Source organism: Melopsittacus undulatus, chromosome 12 (genome assembly GCF_012275295.1).
Source record: "Melopsittacus undulatus isolate bMelUnd1 chromosome 12, bMelUnd1.mat.Z, whole genome shotgun sequence".
Classification (NCBI taxonomy): domain Eukaryota; kingdom Metazoa; phylum Chordata; class Aves; order Psittaciformes; family Psittaculidae; genus Melopsittacus; species Melopsittacus undulatus.
The window spans coordinates 20,379,858-20,396,103 of record NC_047538.1 but is presented as its reverse complement, the minus strand read 5'-3'; the positions used below and the strand labels follow the sequence as shown (position 1 = coordinate 20,396,103).

Below are 16,246 nucleotides of genomic sequence, written 5' to 3'. Positions count from 1 at the left end.
GCATGTAACAGAGACCTTGCTGCTTAGAGGTTAATGTGAAATACTTTGGTCCCAACAGGAGTGTGATGTCTGTACAGAGGAGATGGGAAAAGAGTTATCTTTTCCTTTCCTAAATAAGGGGGAGTGGGAGAAGGCTTCTGAGCTAAGCCCGTGTCAGGGGGGGTTGGAGGCAGATGATCTTTAAGGTCTTTTCCAACCTAAACCATTCTATGACTCTGCATGAGCAGCCTTGAGGGAAAAACAAGGGAAACAAAGGCACAATACACCACAGTGTGGATGTGACACTTGTTTGAGCAACTCGCTCATCATTGTGTTCTTATCACGCATCTTCTCTTCCTTCAGCATCCGGTTCTTCGTTTTGGTTGTCGTCAAACATTGCCTGGGCTTCTTCTAAAACACCATCTGGATCAGCCAGTTCGATCTGAATAGAAAGAATACAAATCATTTATGCAGTGTAATTGAAGAAGCTTAAGGTTTTATAGATCTTGATTACTCGAGCAGCAATAGAGAAGCTCCCATGTATTAGGATTTTGTATTGCAGCCTTTCAGTTGCTGGTCTAGAAGCATGCTATGCTTCCCTAATTTTATTGACATGTTGAGCATCACTTCATCTTGGAATAGCTCTGTGTGGAGGGGACTGATTCTTCTTTAACAAAAGAGATATTCTTGTGTAGACCTGGTTTTGATTTGTAGCCTGTGGGTCTCCCCTATAGTTTTAAAAGGTAATTGCACTCACCCAAGTGAGTATTAAGGCTCCTGTTAAAGCAGGAGTCTGGAATCGAGTAACCAGACTGGGACTGGATGTAGATTCTTGAGGAGGAAATGCCAAAGCACTGGAAGCAACTTGTCATCTCGCTCTGACCTGCTTCTGTATCCTGATGCTTTCTGAGGCGTTCATGTGGATGCTGGTCTTTCAGGTGGGAGATGTCCCGGTTTCTTATTGATTTTGTTAGGCTTTCTGAAGCCTTGGCTTCAGATAAGAGCAAATACCCAAAGTCCACCATGTTGTGTCTTTCCCCATCTCTGCAGTCATGTTTAAATTCTGCCTTAATGCAACCCTATCATCTATGCACTGGATTCCTTTAAAACTGATGACATTTGCTCTCTAGTTTTCAGGCACTTTCTATCCTGTGCATCCCCTCTGTTTGCTCCTTTTTCCTCCAGATGAGGACACATGCTGATGCTTCTCCCATGAAGAAGCTCAGATTCTCACCTTAGTCTCTTGCAGGCAAAAGCTATTTTGTGCATGTCTCGTTTTGGCAGTTTCTAACATTGGCCCTACTCATTCTTTACAGCTGCTTGTGACAGTAACAAAAGGTTTATGAAAATCTGAAGCCAATTATCCTTCTTTTACCTGTTACTTCCTTCATATTCTGAGATCAATAAATCTCTTCCAATGGAAAACTCAATAACGGCAGTGAAAGCTGATGCTTTCTTTTTGCTTAGAGAGCAGAAGAAAAGTGGGTCATAACTTGGTCTCTGTGGAGTTAAATAAACAGCCAGGGTTGAGCATCCTGCCTTGGCAAAATACTGACTCCTCCCAGGCTGTTTGGAGGGGTGTTGAGGCTGTTCTTGGGTGACCTTTAGCAAATCTTATCAGATAGGTATTTTTAGCTGTAAAAGTACTGCTCTTTTCACTCTTCTTGCAAAACAGTTTTCTCCCCAGTGAGTATTTGGTGTTGTTATTCTGTGCTGCTGTGGGTGTGCCTCGTACTCACAAGATTAGCTGGCTTGTCAAAAATGCCTGTGCTCAAAGGGCCCTTGCTATAGAAACCAGCCTTGGAAAGAAAAAGGGAAGATGGAACAGCTGTGAGCTTTTCACAGGCTGTGTGCTCAAAATCATCTGCAACAACCTTGTTCCTGGAGCAGATGAGGAAGGGAGGCAGCTTTTACCTGCCACGGGGCTGTGCCATTCCCTGCATTATGGACTGTGTCCTGGTTATCCAGTGCAGTTCTGCTTGGCTCTAAGCAAAGAGGAGCTTCCCCACCTGTATCCTGCAGTAACTGTCACTTGGAATATGATGCCTGTTTCACATATGCAGCACAGGCTGTGGGCATTCAAGCTGAGACTTTTGGCCACGTGGAGCCCTCTCTGTTCCATACTGATCCCAGTCCCTGCTCTTTGAGGGCACAGAGCTGGGGATAGGCTCTCCTAATCCTCTCATTCCTGCACTAAAGTGGTATGATGGTCCAGCATGCCACATGCCTTACTGGGAGGAAGTGGAACCAGCTCTTCCTCTGCAGCCCCTGTCAGCCTTAAGGGATACGGGGAGTGGAGGCTGTTGGTGCTCAGACACCCAGCTGAGATGTCACCTTGGGGTAAGGTGGGCAGCTACATGCACCCCTCTAGCCATGGGGCTGCTGGATGTGGGTGAGCCCCTGACTGGGTGCCCAGGTAAAGGAAATGTCTGACATTGGCATGGCTGACATTGGCATTGCAGCCACACAGGTTTCAGCTCGGTCTCTCGTTGGCTTTAGCACTTTGGCTTGCTGAAACCATCTGGTTTTGACGTAAATCCCACTATTGTCTCTGCCTCTATTGTCCTTATTTCCTTTGTGCTGCTCCAAGTCTCTAAGCAGTTCTGGTGCATGAGAGCTGCATTTTCTCAGATGTAGGTGAGTGGGAGGCTCCAGCAGTGGCTGGATGAGTTGTTGTCCCTACAGGGCAATTTAGGACATTGCTGGCCAAAAGGCAGCACACGCCCTGTGAGCTGGGAATCCCATGGGAGCGCTCACTTGAAGAGTGAAATGCTACCTGGAGAGCTGACCCAGGCACTCAGGAATGCAACATCACCAGCAAAACCATGATTTCCAAACAATTACCTTTGGGATTGGATATTGAGTAGGGGCAGGAGCTTCATCTCTGTTGAAGTCAATCACTAGTCCACATTTTGGTATATCTGATTTCCAGATACCTTCCAAGAGCTGCCCCTTATCCAAGTAGAAATACATCCCTGGGCCATGCTTTTTCCCATTTTTCCAGCCTCCTTCATATCGATTTTTATTGGCTGCAATTAAATACATGAACAGCCCATGAAATATGCACCATTTCATTAAAAGGCTACAAGCAAAATCAACCAACCCAGGCAATGGACAGAAGAGGAAATGTGCTTGGCTCCTCTTAGGAATATTAAGGGGGCTCTATTTGCTGGGCCACCAAGGGAGGAAAGGCTGTGGAAGGAGCCCACACTTGCCTGCTTGGCACACAAACTGTGTTCACTTGCTTTGTTCTTCTCACAGTGATATGATTTTTTTGCTGATATATGGAGCTCAGGGTAAGGGAGTAGTCACTGAGTCACTCTTTACACATGGGAAATTATAGGATGGAAGTTTTAGGTCTGTCACCGCAACAAATCACGCAGGATTTGTGGCTTGAAGAGGTTTGCTTGTCTGGGCATGGAACAGCAGCACTGTCTGACTGTTGCCCAGTCAAAATAATCTTGATTTCAAAGAACACTTGTAGCTATGTTTTTCCTCAATGAATTACAGGGCAAGCACTGCTGAGTGTCTGAATGGTTCAGGCCATCAGTTACAGGCTGTTTTTCCAGCTTTACTGTATTTCTTGGTGTTTTTCTGCAAGTTGAGAGAGGATTTTTTATGGCTCTGTGCTGCTCTCCAGGAATCCATCCATCACAAACAGGGAAAGCAGAACTGCAAGGGGAAGAGGGCAGCCTCATCCAGGGATGCTGGTTGAGAAGGGGCACCACAGCCATGGTAATGTTTCATTCAGCTGGGATACATCCAGGCCACCTTGTTGTCACTATAAGAGCCCTCTCCTTCTACATGCAGTGTTTCTAAGCCAAAATCCATGGGGATTTCTGACCGAGTTATTTAGTGGAAAGATCTTTGGGTCTCAGCTGAACTTGGCTGTTCTTTGTAGCAAGAGCTGACCAAAACACCAGGGCACCCCACACAGTGCCACAGAGTTAGCTGGGGACTGCCAGGCTCCTCAGGCAGGGGCTGGTTTACAGGCTGGAGCCATGGCAGTGGTTATCTTCAGTTTGGATCTGGTGGTGTGCTTATGTGCAACACCAACCTGCTCTGCCCACTGATGGGAACAACTTCTGCTCCCCACCCACTGAGCTCAAACACCACCAAAATCACAGACCTGGCTATAATGGAGGGACCACTGAATGCCCTGGCTGCACCATGGTACCTACCTACCCCCTCCACTCTCCTCCTAGAGCATCCAAGAGCTGTTGCTCGCTACTGAGATCCCTGCTGATGTGCAATGTTCTGGTTTAAAAGCCATTTGGCACTGGGCTGTAGCAGAGCAGTGCTCCCAGCCAAGCTCACCCTCGCCAGGCACACTGCCACTGTCAGCAATTCAATCTTGAGCTGCAGCTCATCGTGACCTCCACTGAAGGAACTCGGTTCCTTTCAGCATCTCAAAGCTGCCGGCACGTGGGCACACTTCCAGCAGCTGAGCTGAATACACTGAGGTTGTGGGTATGAAATAATTGCTCTGGCTAATTTTAACCAAAAGGAATCTAGCTTGTAAGTGGCTCCAGGCTATGCTGGAGGCAACCAGGCTCTGAAATGGTTCATCAGCTGCAGCTCAGCCTGCAGGGGTTTTAAGTTTATAGCAATGACTTTGATGGGAACAAAGCAGATCAGTGGAAGGAGTGACCCCTGGAAGTGGGTGCTGATTTCATTTGGATGAGCCATCAGTCCAAAGTGACTTTACAGTCAGCAGAGAACACAGTCATGCCTGTGATGTGCAGTCAAGGTCGTGCTCATTCCTCCCAGCTGCTTTGCTTAGATAATTACCAGCCTTGAGATCACTTTCAAGCAAAAAATAGTATAGATGAATAATAATACAAAGAGAATATTTATCCAAATGTCTCTGGAATGCTGAGCTTGGTATTATAGAGGATTGGGATTCTTGGCTTTCTTTGCAAGAAAAACGTGTTAAATTCCATGCAAAATAAGGGGAGGGGAAAAAATCCAAATTCCTAATTTTATGCTGAGATGGCCCCAACATTCCCAGTCTGTAATGTGCTCGGTGTTATTTCTGGGAAGGGATTGTGTACTCCTTGAGACAAGGAGGCACAAAAGCACAAAATCTAAGCAGTTCTAAGTCATCTTAAGTTTGATGGCTTTGTAATGGAAAATAACTGCAGTGCTTGAAGGTAGTTGACATAGTTTCAGGTCCTTAGGACCTTAGTACAAAAGGTGTAAGAAAAGCAGACTAGAAAAACAGGAGCTGGGGATGGGGAGTATCTGGGACTAGCAGATGTCCAGGATGGGAGCAGTTAAACTAACTGATAAGTAGGACAGGATGATTGCTATGTCTGTAATGTGAATTGAGCTGGTTATGAAGATTGTTGGAAGAAGTAAACGACCATTAAAGACCACCATCACATTTCTGTATGCATTCTGGAAGCTTTCTGGAAAATGATGCAATTCATGTGTAGCCTCACAAATATACGTCCAGTGACCATATAAGGATGGCCTGTATAGCAATACAGGGACACATGTTAGGAGGAGCTATCCCCCATGTCTCCCGGCTGCACAAGAAAGGATACCTGCTTGTCAGCTTGAACCTGTTGGCGAGTTTGTTCCTGGAGTTTTCTCCAAATCATCCTGAACCCTCTGAGACCACTCAACATGAGCCAGTGTTGGAAGTAAGAGAGGGGATGGAGTGAATTCAGAAAGAAAACCTCTTGTTTCTGTGCTGGAAACTGGACTCTTTGGTATGCGGCAGTTAGAAAGCATGTCTGGCAAAGTGCCTGGCTTGAAAAGAGAGATTTGCTCTTCTCTGCCCTAACAGTACATTATCTCTAACCCTAAGCATCCCAGTCATTTAAATGTAAATCACAGCAAAAACAAGCTTTCAGGCATGTAGGCTTGGGCCGTCCCTCAACCCAGGAGGGGAATACAACATGGAACAGCCACAACCCTGGTGTGAAGCTGCAGCAGGAAATGTGATGTAGCATACAGAAATCCAGATGGCAGAGATATCCAGAGAACTGCACCCAACACCTTGAAGGGAGCAGGCAGATACCTGGGGTGAGGACAATTGGTACTTACGCAGATGCAGTGTTCCCTGCCCGTGGGGCTTGTCCAACAGCCATTGTCCTTCATAGATGGATCCATTCAGGTAGTTCATCCGTCCCCAGCCGCTGCGCAGCTCAGCGCTCCACTCACCCTCATAGCGCTCCCCATTGGGGTAGATCATCAGCCCATAGCCCTGGAAATCAGCACAGATATAGCTATTAGGAGCCTCTGTACTGACAGTGGTTGGTGTTCAATTTTGGGATATCACTGTCTTGATACGCTGCTCCTGTGCTTATTGCTCTGTCACACGGCTGCTGGCAACCCAGCTGGGTGGCTGGTCTTGTGTTGAAGGAAACAAGAGGTGGTGGTATGGGGTTTTTGGGGCAAGTGATTCTATTCCCATGACAAAACCACAAGTTTATAGCTCATAGTGTTATTATTGGCACAATTGCCAATAATATTTAGCTACAAGCAGGTTTTGCTAGCATGTAAACTGGCCTGGGACAGGCAGCATTAAAAAGAATCTCAACATGGGCATTTCATGCCTTTCAACCCTGATTTCCTCCTGGGACTCACCAGACTTGCTACTGCCTGGTGTGTCCCAGGCCAGGCAACTCCTTCCCTTGGCGCTGGGCACACCAAAGGTCTCTTACCTTCTCCTCCATCTGTACCCCCCAAAGCAGTAATGTCCTAAAGAGCCCCTCAGTTTGCTTCCTTCCTCCTTCCCAAGGAACCAAGCCAGGCCTGAAGGCTGCCTGTGGTGTGATCAGCCAGCTCAGGCAGCACTGCCATGTGTGGCTCCCCCAAGCCAGGCCAGGCACCACCCCAGCAATGAATATACCCTGTGATATTAGAAGAGACCGGAGCCATAAAGCTGCATGCCAGTTTAGAAGTGTAAGAGGCCACGGATTTAAGAGCAGACACAAAGGTGAACACAAGAATTGTTCCCACAAGGATTTTGCACATGAGATTGCAGTCATTTTACCAGATGACTTCCTCGTTACTTTCCCTTTAGAAAAAACAGTGATTTATGTGACAAGCTTATTTTCCAAAAGAACTCATGTTATTTGTCTAATGTGCTGTAAAAAAATACATTTTCCTGCAGCACTTACAACACAGGTTCCTCCAACTGCTTCGAGGATGAGAGGAATTAAACGGATGGGTGGGGAGGGTTAAGATATGGAATATGAAACCTCTTACCCTGCTTGGCCAGGCTTCAGGAGAGCCTGAGCAGTGATCACTGCTCTTTGGCAGCTGCAGGGAGACTGGGGCTGTAGCCTGATCATCAAGGATGGGTGGGATGAGTCCCCCTCCAGTGAGGACACAGTGGATGGTGGTGTCCTGCCAGCTGCACTTGTCTGTTTATGAATGATGGATATTTACTCCTGAAGCTTCCTGAGCTTTCTGTAGGTTCAGACTAAGATTTAAAGACAACCCAAGCCTGGAGGAAAGGCTGTTCCCATAGCTTCTACCTGGAGACACGCTGCTGCTTCCCTATTGCCAGACATGGGACACAGTGCATCTCTGGCAGCAGCTGACATGGAGAAGTGAGTAACAGCAGGAGCAGTGAGTTGGGGAGAGCAGGGAGAGAAGGTTTACAGACCAGAGCTTTTACTTGTGCTTTCATTTCCATTTTTCCACCCATTTGTTCAGTCAAACCCCCTCAATTCAGCCTCAGTATTGACAAAAATAGTATTTTAAGTGATCTTTTTGAGCATGTGCACCTGCCTCTTCCCCATGTTTTGGAGGACGCTGCTTCAGCACTGGCTTACACAGGAAATATCACTTACACATTTTTGGTCGTTTTCCCACCAGCCTGTGTACACCCTCTTGTATTGCTTGGTTACAGGGTCAGGAATGCTGTATGAGCCATAACCATTGCGCTTCCCAAACTTCCAGTCACCACTGTAAATAGCTCCAGTGCTTTTCCATTTCTGGATGCCTTTGCCTGTTTAGCAAACAAGCAGAACGATGGGATTGTTAGGAGAAGGGATTACAGGGCTGCCTTCCTACAGCTCCATTCCAGGCGAAGCAGCACTCCCTGCACCCAGGCAGGTTTATGTCTGGGATTCAGTTTAGCTTCCCAAGTCGGAACCATCATTAATCTTGATCAGGAGCTTCCTGTGTGTCCTTTGCTGAATGCACTTCAATCTTTCCAAACCTGACTTTACTGCTTGTAAACAAGCCTGTCCTGCTCTGGTGCTCAGGGCTCAGTCAGGGTCTCCTTCCCCTTCTCTGTCTCCCGCAGAACCTGCCACAGTTTGAGGATAAATGAATATTCCTGAAGCCAAGTCAGGAGCCAGGAGAGCTCCAGGGACTGTGCAGCCAATGCACATCCCAGTGTGTGGAGCTGACTGCAGCTTGCTGTGTTTACAGAGGATTTTTAGACATTCTAACCTAGATATTTTGGGTGATTGCCCCTGAGTGCATGTAAAAGTTCTTCAAGTTACCATTTAGAGGTATTTCTGAGTACACTTTTGCCTGACATATATCAAAGACATATAGAGATACATGAATGAATGCCCTTCCAGAAGCATATACAACCCCTGATCACTCCCTGCCCCTAGGAACACCCTAGGACACCTAAATTGGTACTTTTCCTCAAAATGATCCATCTTACCATGTTTCAAGTTGTCCTGCCATTCTCCAGTGTACTTATCCCCGTTTACATCATAAACTGTGTGTCTTAATCCATGTTTCTGTGCTTTCCGGTCCCATTCATGCCAGAGAGGCTCTCTAGTTCTTGGTTTTTTTACAACAGGCATATTGCTCCTGCCTGGAGAGGAAAAGAAACTATTGTCAGAAATAAATTAGAGAGAAATTACTAAGACAGGTACGGGCAGAACAATCTATTTGTGAGCTCTGTTTCAATATTCACCCAAGACTGTAACTCATGTCTGGTTTTGGAGGGGTAAAACAGAGATAGAACAAACAGAAGGTATCTAAAGATACCGAAGTACAAACCAGCAGTGTCTGAAAATAGGCTCACAGCACAGCCTGGCCTGCTAGGAGATCTTAAATAAGTCTCAGCAGGTCTAGTCTGTGGTGGGTATCGATCTCTGTGCCTGCCAGACACCTTGGGAAGCACAGGGAAGGGCAGCCTCTTTTCTGTAGACCTGAAACCTTGCTGGGCTCCTTCCCATAGCTGCTCCTCCAATGGCTCTGAGTGAAGCAGAAGCAATCATTTAATCAAATTGGAAAATGATTCGTTTGCTAGGAAATATCTCAGGCCATTGGAAGGCATTAACGAGATGGAGCAGGTCAGAGAGTTGGTCAGTGTCCCTGGGGCCACCAGGAGCTGGGACACTCCAGATGTCCAGCAGCAATGTAGCTAAAGCTCTTTTACTGCTACAAATATCCTGCAGGTAGGTATCTGGTTAAGAGGGGTCAAAACCACAACGTTTCTATGTACCACGAGCTTGCCCAGGGCAGGATAAGCAAGCTGCCAGAGGTGGTCTCCTACAGACCATACATAAAACGCCAAAAAGTGGCTGTAGATACAAGTTTCTATGAAGGCAGACAACACTCAACAGCTTGGCCGGAGCTGCTGGGGTGGGATGCTCTCTGATTTCGTCTCCCGGGCTCCCCCTTCTGTCCTGAGCTTCTGGACTGAGCCACTGTCGTGGTTTAAGCCCAGCCGGTAACAGAACCACGCGGTCGCTTGCTCACTCCCCCCCAAACTTCTGCCTCCCCCTGCTCCCAGAGGGATGGGGAGGAGAATGGAAAGAGCGTAAGTCCCGCGGGTCGAGATAAGAACAGCCCGGTAACTCAGGTGTAATACAAAACTACTACTACCACCACCAATGATAACAATGGTAAGGGAAAATAACAAGGGGGGGAGAAGGCAAACTGCTCACCACGGATCAACACCCAACCGTACCCTAACGGCGATCTGGCACTTCCGGGTATCCCCCCCAGGTTATATAAGGGGCATGACGAACAGTGAGATGGACCCACTTTGGCTAGTTTGTGTCAGGTGGTCTCTGCTTCTTCCTGGCTTTCCCTCCTCCCCGGCAGAGCAGGAGACTGAGAAGGTGCTGGATTGGAGTAAACATTGCTTAGCAACAACTGAAAACATCGGTGTTGCCAGTGTTGTTCCAGACTAAAGTCGAAAACAGAGCATTGCACCAGCTACTAAGGAGAGAAATTACTGCTACTGCTGAACCCAGGACAGATCTATACAGTGATTTTGTGGTTTCTCTCCTTTCTCAGAGCAGAGCTCACACTCTTGCTGTGCTGTGGGTGCTGTGGAAAGCATGGGAGCTTAGGAGGAGAGGGGAAAGGAGGGTGTTTTGGGTCCTTGCTAGGCAATAAAAGCTAGAAGTTATAACTAAGAAAATATAGTTTGTGTTCATCCTCAGTTCTCTACATGGCTGTGGAAATGGTCATTCGACAGCTACTTGGAAGGAAATCATTGTTAAAAATGTACTTCTGTGTCCACAATGAGCCTTCCCCAGCTAAAACACAGCTGAGTTGGGTACTGTGTGTCCTACATGGCTCCTTCCTGTGGGGCTGGGGGAGTGCAGGCAGGGATGGGGGAGCACAGTCAGGGCTGGGGGACCTGTCCGAGTGATGCCTTGTCAGCTTGGACCCAGGGAGGTGTAAGGGTTCCTGTGGTCATTCCTCTTTCAGCTGTCCAACACAGGTATGTCCTCCACCAAGCTCTAGGAGAGGGGGGAAATTGAAGACCACCGTGTTGCCAGCCCTTGAAGCAGATGGTTTGAGGATGGCGTTGTCTGTGAGGGCAGAGGAGGATTTGGCAACTGAAGTCCTCTGGCCATGCCACCCATCTGATTATGATGGTTTGAGGACACTGAGGTCAGGATCTGTCCCTTGTAATGATGGAGTTGCAGCCTGCTGCAGAGGATGGTCTTTCTGCAGTGCAAACACAGGATACACCACAGCTGCTAAGTTCCTCCTTCACCTCTGTGTGCTGCAAGCCCTCGAGAAGGGGGCTCTTGCCAATATTTGTCAAGGGCCGGGGGTTTGCAGGACATAGAGCTGCATGTTTCCATCTCATTTCTGCCTTCCTCTTGCTGAGGGAGCAGAAGAGCCAAGCTACAGCTGCATGCACCCACCCCAACATGGGCTATTATACCCAAGCATCTCATAGTTGTGAAGAGAGACATCCTCACCACACCCGGATGGGAGCATCACCACCCCACCACTGCATCTGACCACTTCTTTAGCTCAAAGCTTAGGATTTAAAAACCCCAGGGATGATTCCCAGCTGCAGGGGCAGCCACAGCACCCCACTATGCCCTCCAAGGCACAGCCCACACTGAGCACCCAGGGTTTTGCAGGCTGGTGGGAGTCAACTTTGTTTGCTGAATCCCTTTCCAAGTTTATGACAGTGATACCAGGTTTGTGTAAGTGATAACATAACTGGTATTTGTCACCCTGGATGCTTTTAGCCACCCACTGCAAGGGTGTGGGGAAGCTGGCAGCTCGAACTGGCAGTGCAAGGTCGCTCCAACCTCCCAGCAGTGGCTGCAGCTCTCGATGCTGACGGCTAGAGGCTGCTGCTCCCATATGTCTCTGCAGCTGATGCTGCAGTGATCTTACAGAGCCCCGTGTCCTCCTCCAGACAATGCTCTGAGTTTTATCAGAGCTCTGTTAAATGCAGCTTCAGTTGGCACAGCCAGCAGGAAGCCTATTTTTCCCCTGTCTTTTCACAGAACGCCAGAGCAATGTGATTTATCTACAACTATACTTTTTTTCCATCATATCTTAAGAAGAGCAAGATGGACAATACACCTGGCTGCACCCTGCCTGCCACCGCACCACATCCCCTCCTGCAACCTCTGCACCAGCTCTGCCTGACCATTACCCAGGCCTGGGTGAGTTCACCCCATGCACTGACCCCCACACCACAGCATTGGCCTGTGCCAGAGTCCCTTTGCTGGCAGCCTCCGGCACAGCCGAGCCACCCCCAGCCACTCCTCGGCCTCATGGTGGTGCCTCTGTGTGGAAAGCTCAGGCTGCCGGAGCAGCAATGGGAGCAGACAATGGGGGAAGCCTTTGTGCTCAGTTTGCAAAGCACCTTCAAGTCTGGCCCACCCCAAAAGCCACCCTATGGACACCGACCTGCGCTGGGTTCAGGCTGGGCGCTGAGGCTGCATCGTCAGGGTCGTCATAGCAACTCTGCCAGGCTCCTGCGCGAAGGGTCATGGGAGCGGCTGGATTGCGGCTGCGGATGGAGACGGATGTGGTGGTACACGGGGAGCACGAGGGATGGAGCTGGAGACGGATGTGGTGGTACACGGGGAGCACGAGGGATGGAGCTGGAGACGGATGTGGTGGTACACGGGGAGCACGAGGGATGGAGCTGGAGACGGATGTGGTGGTACACGGGGAGCACGAGGGATGGAGCTGGAGACGGATGTGGTGGTACTCGGGGAGCTGGAGCCGTCAAGCACATGCCACTCCGTGGAACTGTGTGTTTGCGAGTTAAGGATTATCCAGCAGGATATGAAAAGCTGATAAGCACCAAGTGTTTCACGTCTGCTTGTTCTCTTTAGTAGGTGCAGCAGGAGAAGGCTGGAAATGAAAGCACTGATTACAGTACTGATGAGTAACAAAGGAATCAGCCTTGCAAATGTCGGAAGACAAAGGAGAACCCACCTGAAAATGCACATCAGAGTGCTTGAAAGAGAAATCTGAATAAATCTGACACTAATTCCCACATCCATTACATTTCTTCCACAGCCCCAGCCAGCAGGGATTGCTATTATGGTCTTGTGGGTGTCTGTAATAACCTTCCCTAACAGGTAATTAACAGTGCATATTTCAAATATAAACCAAAGTTCTTGTGTCACTCCCATGAGCCAAAGGTACTTGTTTATTCCCATCCTTTTACACATTTTTGGTACACAACATGGTGTACCAGGATGGATGGTTAGAAGCAGGCTGGATGGTAGACATTTTAAGATAGGTGGGGATATTGGAGCCTCTGCAGAGGTGGGATACAGCTTGGTATTCTCTGATGGGTACTCATTTGCCATCTTCAGTGTTTATAGCATTAAAAGTGGCTTAAACACTGTATCCACACTTGGGAAGTTGCACAGGAGGGGATGGTGAGTGCTGGGGTAATGTGCCATTTCAACTGGAAGCAGGGAAAGATCTTTCAGATTTGATGGAGTAACAGGGAATATGGGAAATAGTGAAGCTGTAAGGCTGTTTCATTCAGGACTGTCTCTGCTGCAGTCAGGATGGGCAGAGGATGTGCTGGTGCAGCTGTGTGACTGCATCTCCCTAATCCAGGGATGCAGATAGAAGTCAAAGACTTAAGCAGGAAAACCAGACAGAAAACTATGGAAGTTAGTGAAGTTTGGAAATACTTATACAAGAGAAAATATTTCCTGTTATTAAAAATGAAATGAAGATGCTCAGAAAGGATTTATTCCCACTCATCCACTTAAACACGCTCTGGTTTTGGGCAGAGCCTAAGAATTACCGAGGACAATCATTCCTGTGTTTTCCTGTGGCCAGTTGTATGGGGGAGAGTGGGGACAGGGGTTTGTGAAGGAAATGAGAGAAACCCATGTGGGAGGAGAAAAAATGCTTACTGCAGCCCAAAAACTACAGCCTTAAATTGCAACCAGAAATAGCCCCTTCAGGAAAAGTATGATTTTGAATATTTCAGCCCTATATTGCACTGCAGTAAACTCAGGGTTTGTCAGTTGAAATAATCAGCTCATTCAGCCCATTTCACTTGTTTATTTTTAAACAGCACGGGCTGCCCAAGGTTTTTGAACTGCAAGTCCAAGCTATGTGTCACCCAGGCACAGCTTTTGCTGACCAGAAGTTACAGACATGTTTGAAACTCAATATATATTTACTTGATCCATGACTTACAGAAATATGGACTGATAGTGGCAGAGAAAAAGGTTCAAACAAAACCACCTTGGCATTATTTAGGGTGGAAGTTATATGAATACCTGTGGACTTACGGTATGGTTATCAGAAACTGTTGTTCTGACTCAGCTGCATTGAACTCATATACTGGATCTGCCAAGTTTCCATCCTCTTTCCTGGTGGGATCCATCACCACCACTCAGCAATAATGATACTGATTGGATCAGGGAGTCTGGCTGGTGTTGGATGGTACCCAGTGAAATGACTCACATGAAATTAATACCTCATTTTATGTAACTGATTTGTTTCCCCTATGCCTAACAATTAGTAATGACACTGAGAACAGTTGTGTTCAAATGCAACCTCAAGAACACTTGGTTGCTCGAGAAGATCAGATTCATTGTTCGTATACACTTGTCACTATTCCAGGAATAAAAGGGGATGAATATCAATTTAATACAATATCCTGGGCCAGGCAAATTCCTGATCTCCTTCACTGTAGACTTCACAGATTAACATTTACCTCATTTATGACATGGAATGCGTGCCTGGGAAGGCATCCTAGAAATCAAACAGCAATGGGTGCAATGATCCATTGGGACCATTATGGACAATTATGGGATAGAGAACTAAATACCACAGTACCCTTTGGTAAACATACCCACAGTTTGGCATAGCCTAACGGGGGATCAGCAGGAGCTGTGTTGCAACTTTTTGAGTCTTTAAATGACACAGCATCAGCTTTGCAAACAAATATTTGGAGGTTGGGTTTTGCCTTTATGGAAAGGCAATTGGAAAACTTTTAGATAATGTCATAGCCAATGTAACAAAAGCAGCTAAGGACAGTGTTATTTGTACTACACATCCATATGTTTTTGCTTTGGCTAAAGATTTAATGATTGTTATGAAAAATCGCTCATATCATATGAATCTAACTCATGTAAGTTATCACATGTGTCTCTAACCATATGAGAAGTCAATCTTTTAAAAATCTGATTGTATTATGAAGATGATCTGAAATGTGGTTTCCTGTGAATTTAATGTGTCATTGGGAAGAAAGTGATGGGTTAAGTCATTTTACTAGGATATTGCAGGAAGAATTAGGTTCCCCTAGAAAAAGAGTAAAGTGTTTTCTAGAATGGTTAATATTTGTCATTGTATCTGCCATCATTGTTTTAACTGCCACAGTGGCAATAGGAGCCTTAACTGAGTCCGTTCAAATAGCAGAAAAGGTAAGAGAGGTATTGACTGATATCATATCAGAATTACAAACACAGGAAAATACTGATGAAGAGATATTGGCTCGATTACAAGCGTTAGAAACAGCTGTTGTGTGGACAGGAGATCGGCAGTCAGCCATGCAAACACAATTGGCTTTGCAATGTGATTGGAAACGTAGAGCAGGAGAAATGTGTGTTACATCCTTACCACGGAATGAATCAGAACATGACTGGGAAGTAGCTGAACAACACTTACATGGAACCTTTGACTTTTCCTTGCAAACAAATGTTCAATCGTTGCATGATTTTGAGGCCACTGTGAAAAGTCAGGTCAAAATCCAGGTTATGATGGGCTGGGAGGAGAACTTGGTTTTGCTTTGGTGCAATTTCCCTTGTTCCTGCTATTTCAGCCAGAACTACATCCCAGATCTCCTTCTTGCCTGGTTTTTACTTAGTATTTCTCAAAATGCTTTCTTGTTTCACTCTTATAGACCTTGACCACTGAGGAGCACCAGCACAGCTTCCTCCACCAGGGACTGATGTAGCTTCAGTTCTGTTGCTGTTCACACCATTGTCGCTTCAGTTGTCTGGCATTTGATTACACTCTACACATATTAAGACCAAAAAGAAGCTCTTAAAACTGTGTAAATCATACTTTAGCTTAGCCCATGAATCTGCCAATACAATTCATTGCAATAGACTTTCAGCTCTCAACTTTCTTCCAAGTTGGACACACTGAAAAGCAAACTGAGCAATGGGAGGATGTGTGGGGAAACTTGCCCAGAAGCACTTCATTTGTGGAGCAAGGTCCCACATGTGATGTTTAAAGAGGAAGGGCTTTTTTCAGTTAAATAAACCCAAAGGACCTCAGTATTCTGAAACCAATCATTTCTGCAGTGAAAGGAGGCAGCTGCTCCAAGCTAAGTTTGGTCTCACAAAGCTTGGGGAATCACCCAAGTGAAATGCCCAAACCAACTGAAAACTGTCAGAATCAATAACTGAAGTTTATTTGGGGAACTTTGTAGAATAAATAGAAGGAAAACGTTTAGAGGAACATATGTTGGAATTCTTTAAAGGTGAGAAATGTGACAACAACATACTGTGGAAGTAGGATGCTCAGATGTGTGTTTAATTGCTGCTATATTCCAAAGAAAAGCCAGAGGAAGAGG

General features: G+C 46.7%; 1 protein-coding gene across 1 annotated transcript; it reads right to left on the bottom strand.

Annotated features, from left to right (window-relative positions):
* Positions 1 to 319: 319 nt before the first annotated feature.
* On the bottom strand, positions 320 to 8,765 carry MORN3 (MORN repeat containing 3). Its single transcript, XM_005145144.3, has 5 exons — positions 8,621 to 8,765; positions 7,791 to 7,948; positions 6,034 to 6,193; positions 2,824 to 3,008; positions 320 to 421 (listed from the first exon to the last, which is right to left on the bottom strand). The coding sequence occupies exons 1-5, from the start codon at positions 8,763 to 8,765 to the stop codon at positions 320 to 322; spliced, it is 750 nt and encodes a 249-aa protein (XP_005145201.1).
* Between the last annotated feature and the right edge of the window lie 7,481 nt (positions 8,766 to 16,246).

Bases quoted from the DNA above. Each gene is read 5' to 3' on its own strand.
- MORN3 (XM_005145144.3), bottom strand. From the start codon at position 8,765: ATGCCTGTTGTAAAAAAACCAAGAACTAGAGAGCCTCTCTGGCATGAA. The intron at 6,194-7,790 runs GTAAGTGATATT...GCTGATTTCCAG, and splicing joins GGGAAAACGACCAAAAATGT to GGCTATGGGCTGATGATCTA. The intron at 3,009-6,033 runs GTAAGTACCAAT...ATTTAATTGCAG, and splicing joins GCAGGGAACACTGCATCTGC to CCAATAAAAATCGATATGAA.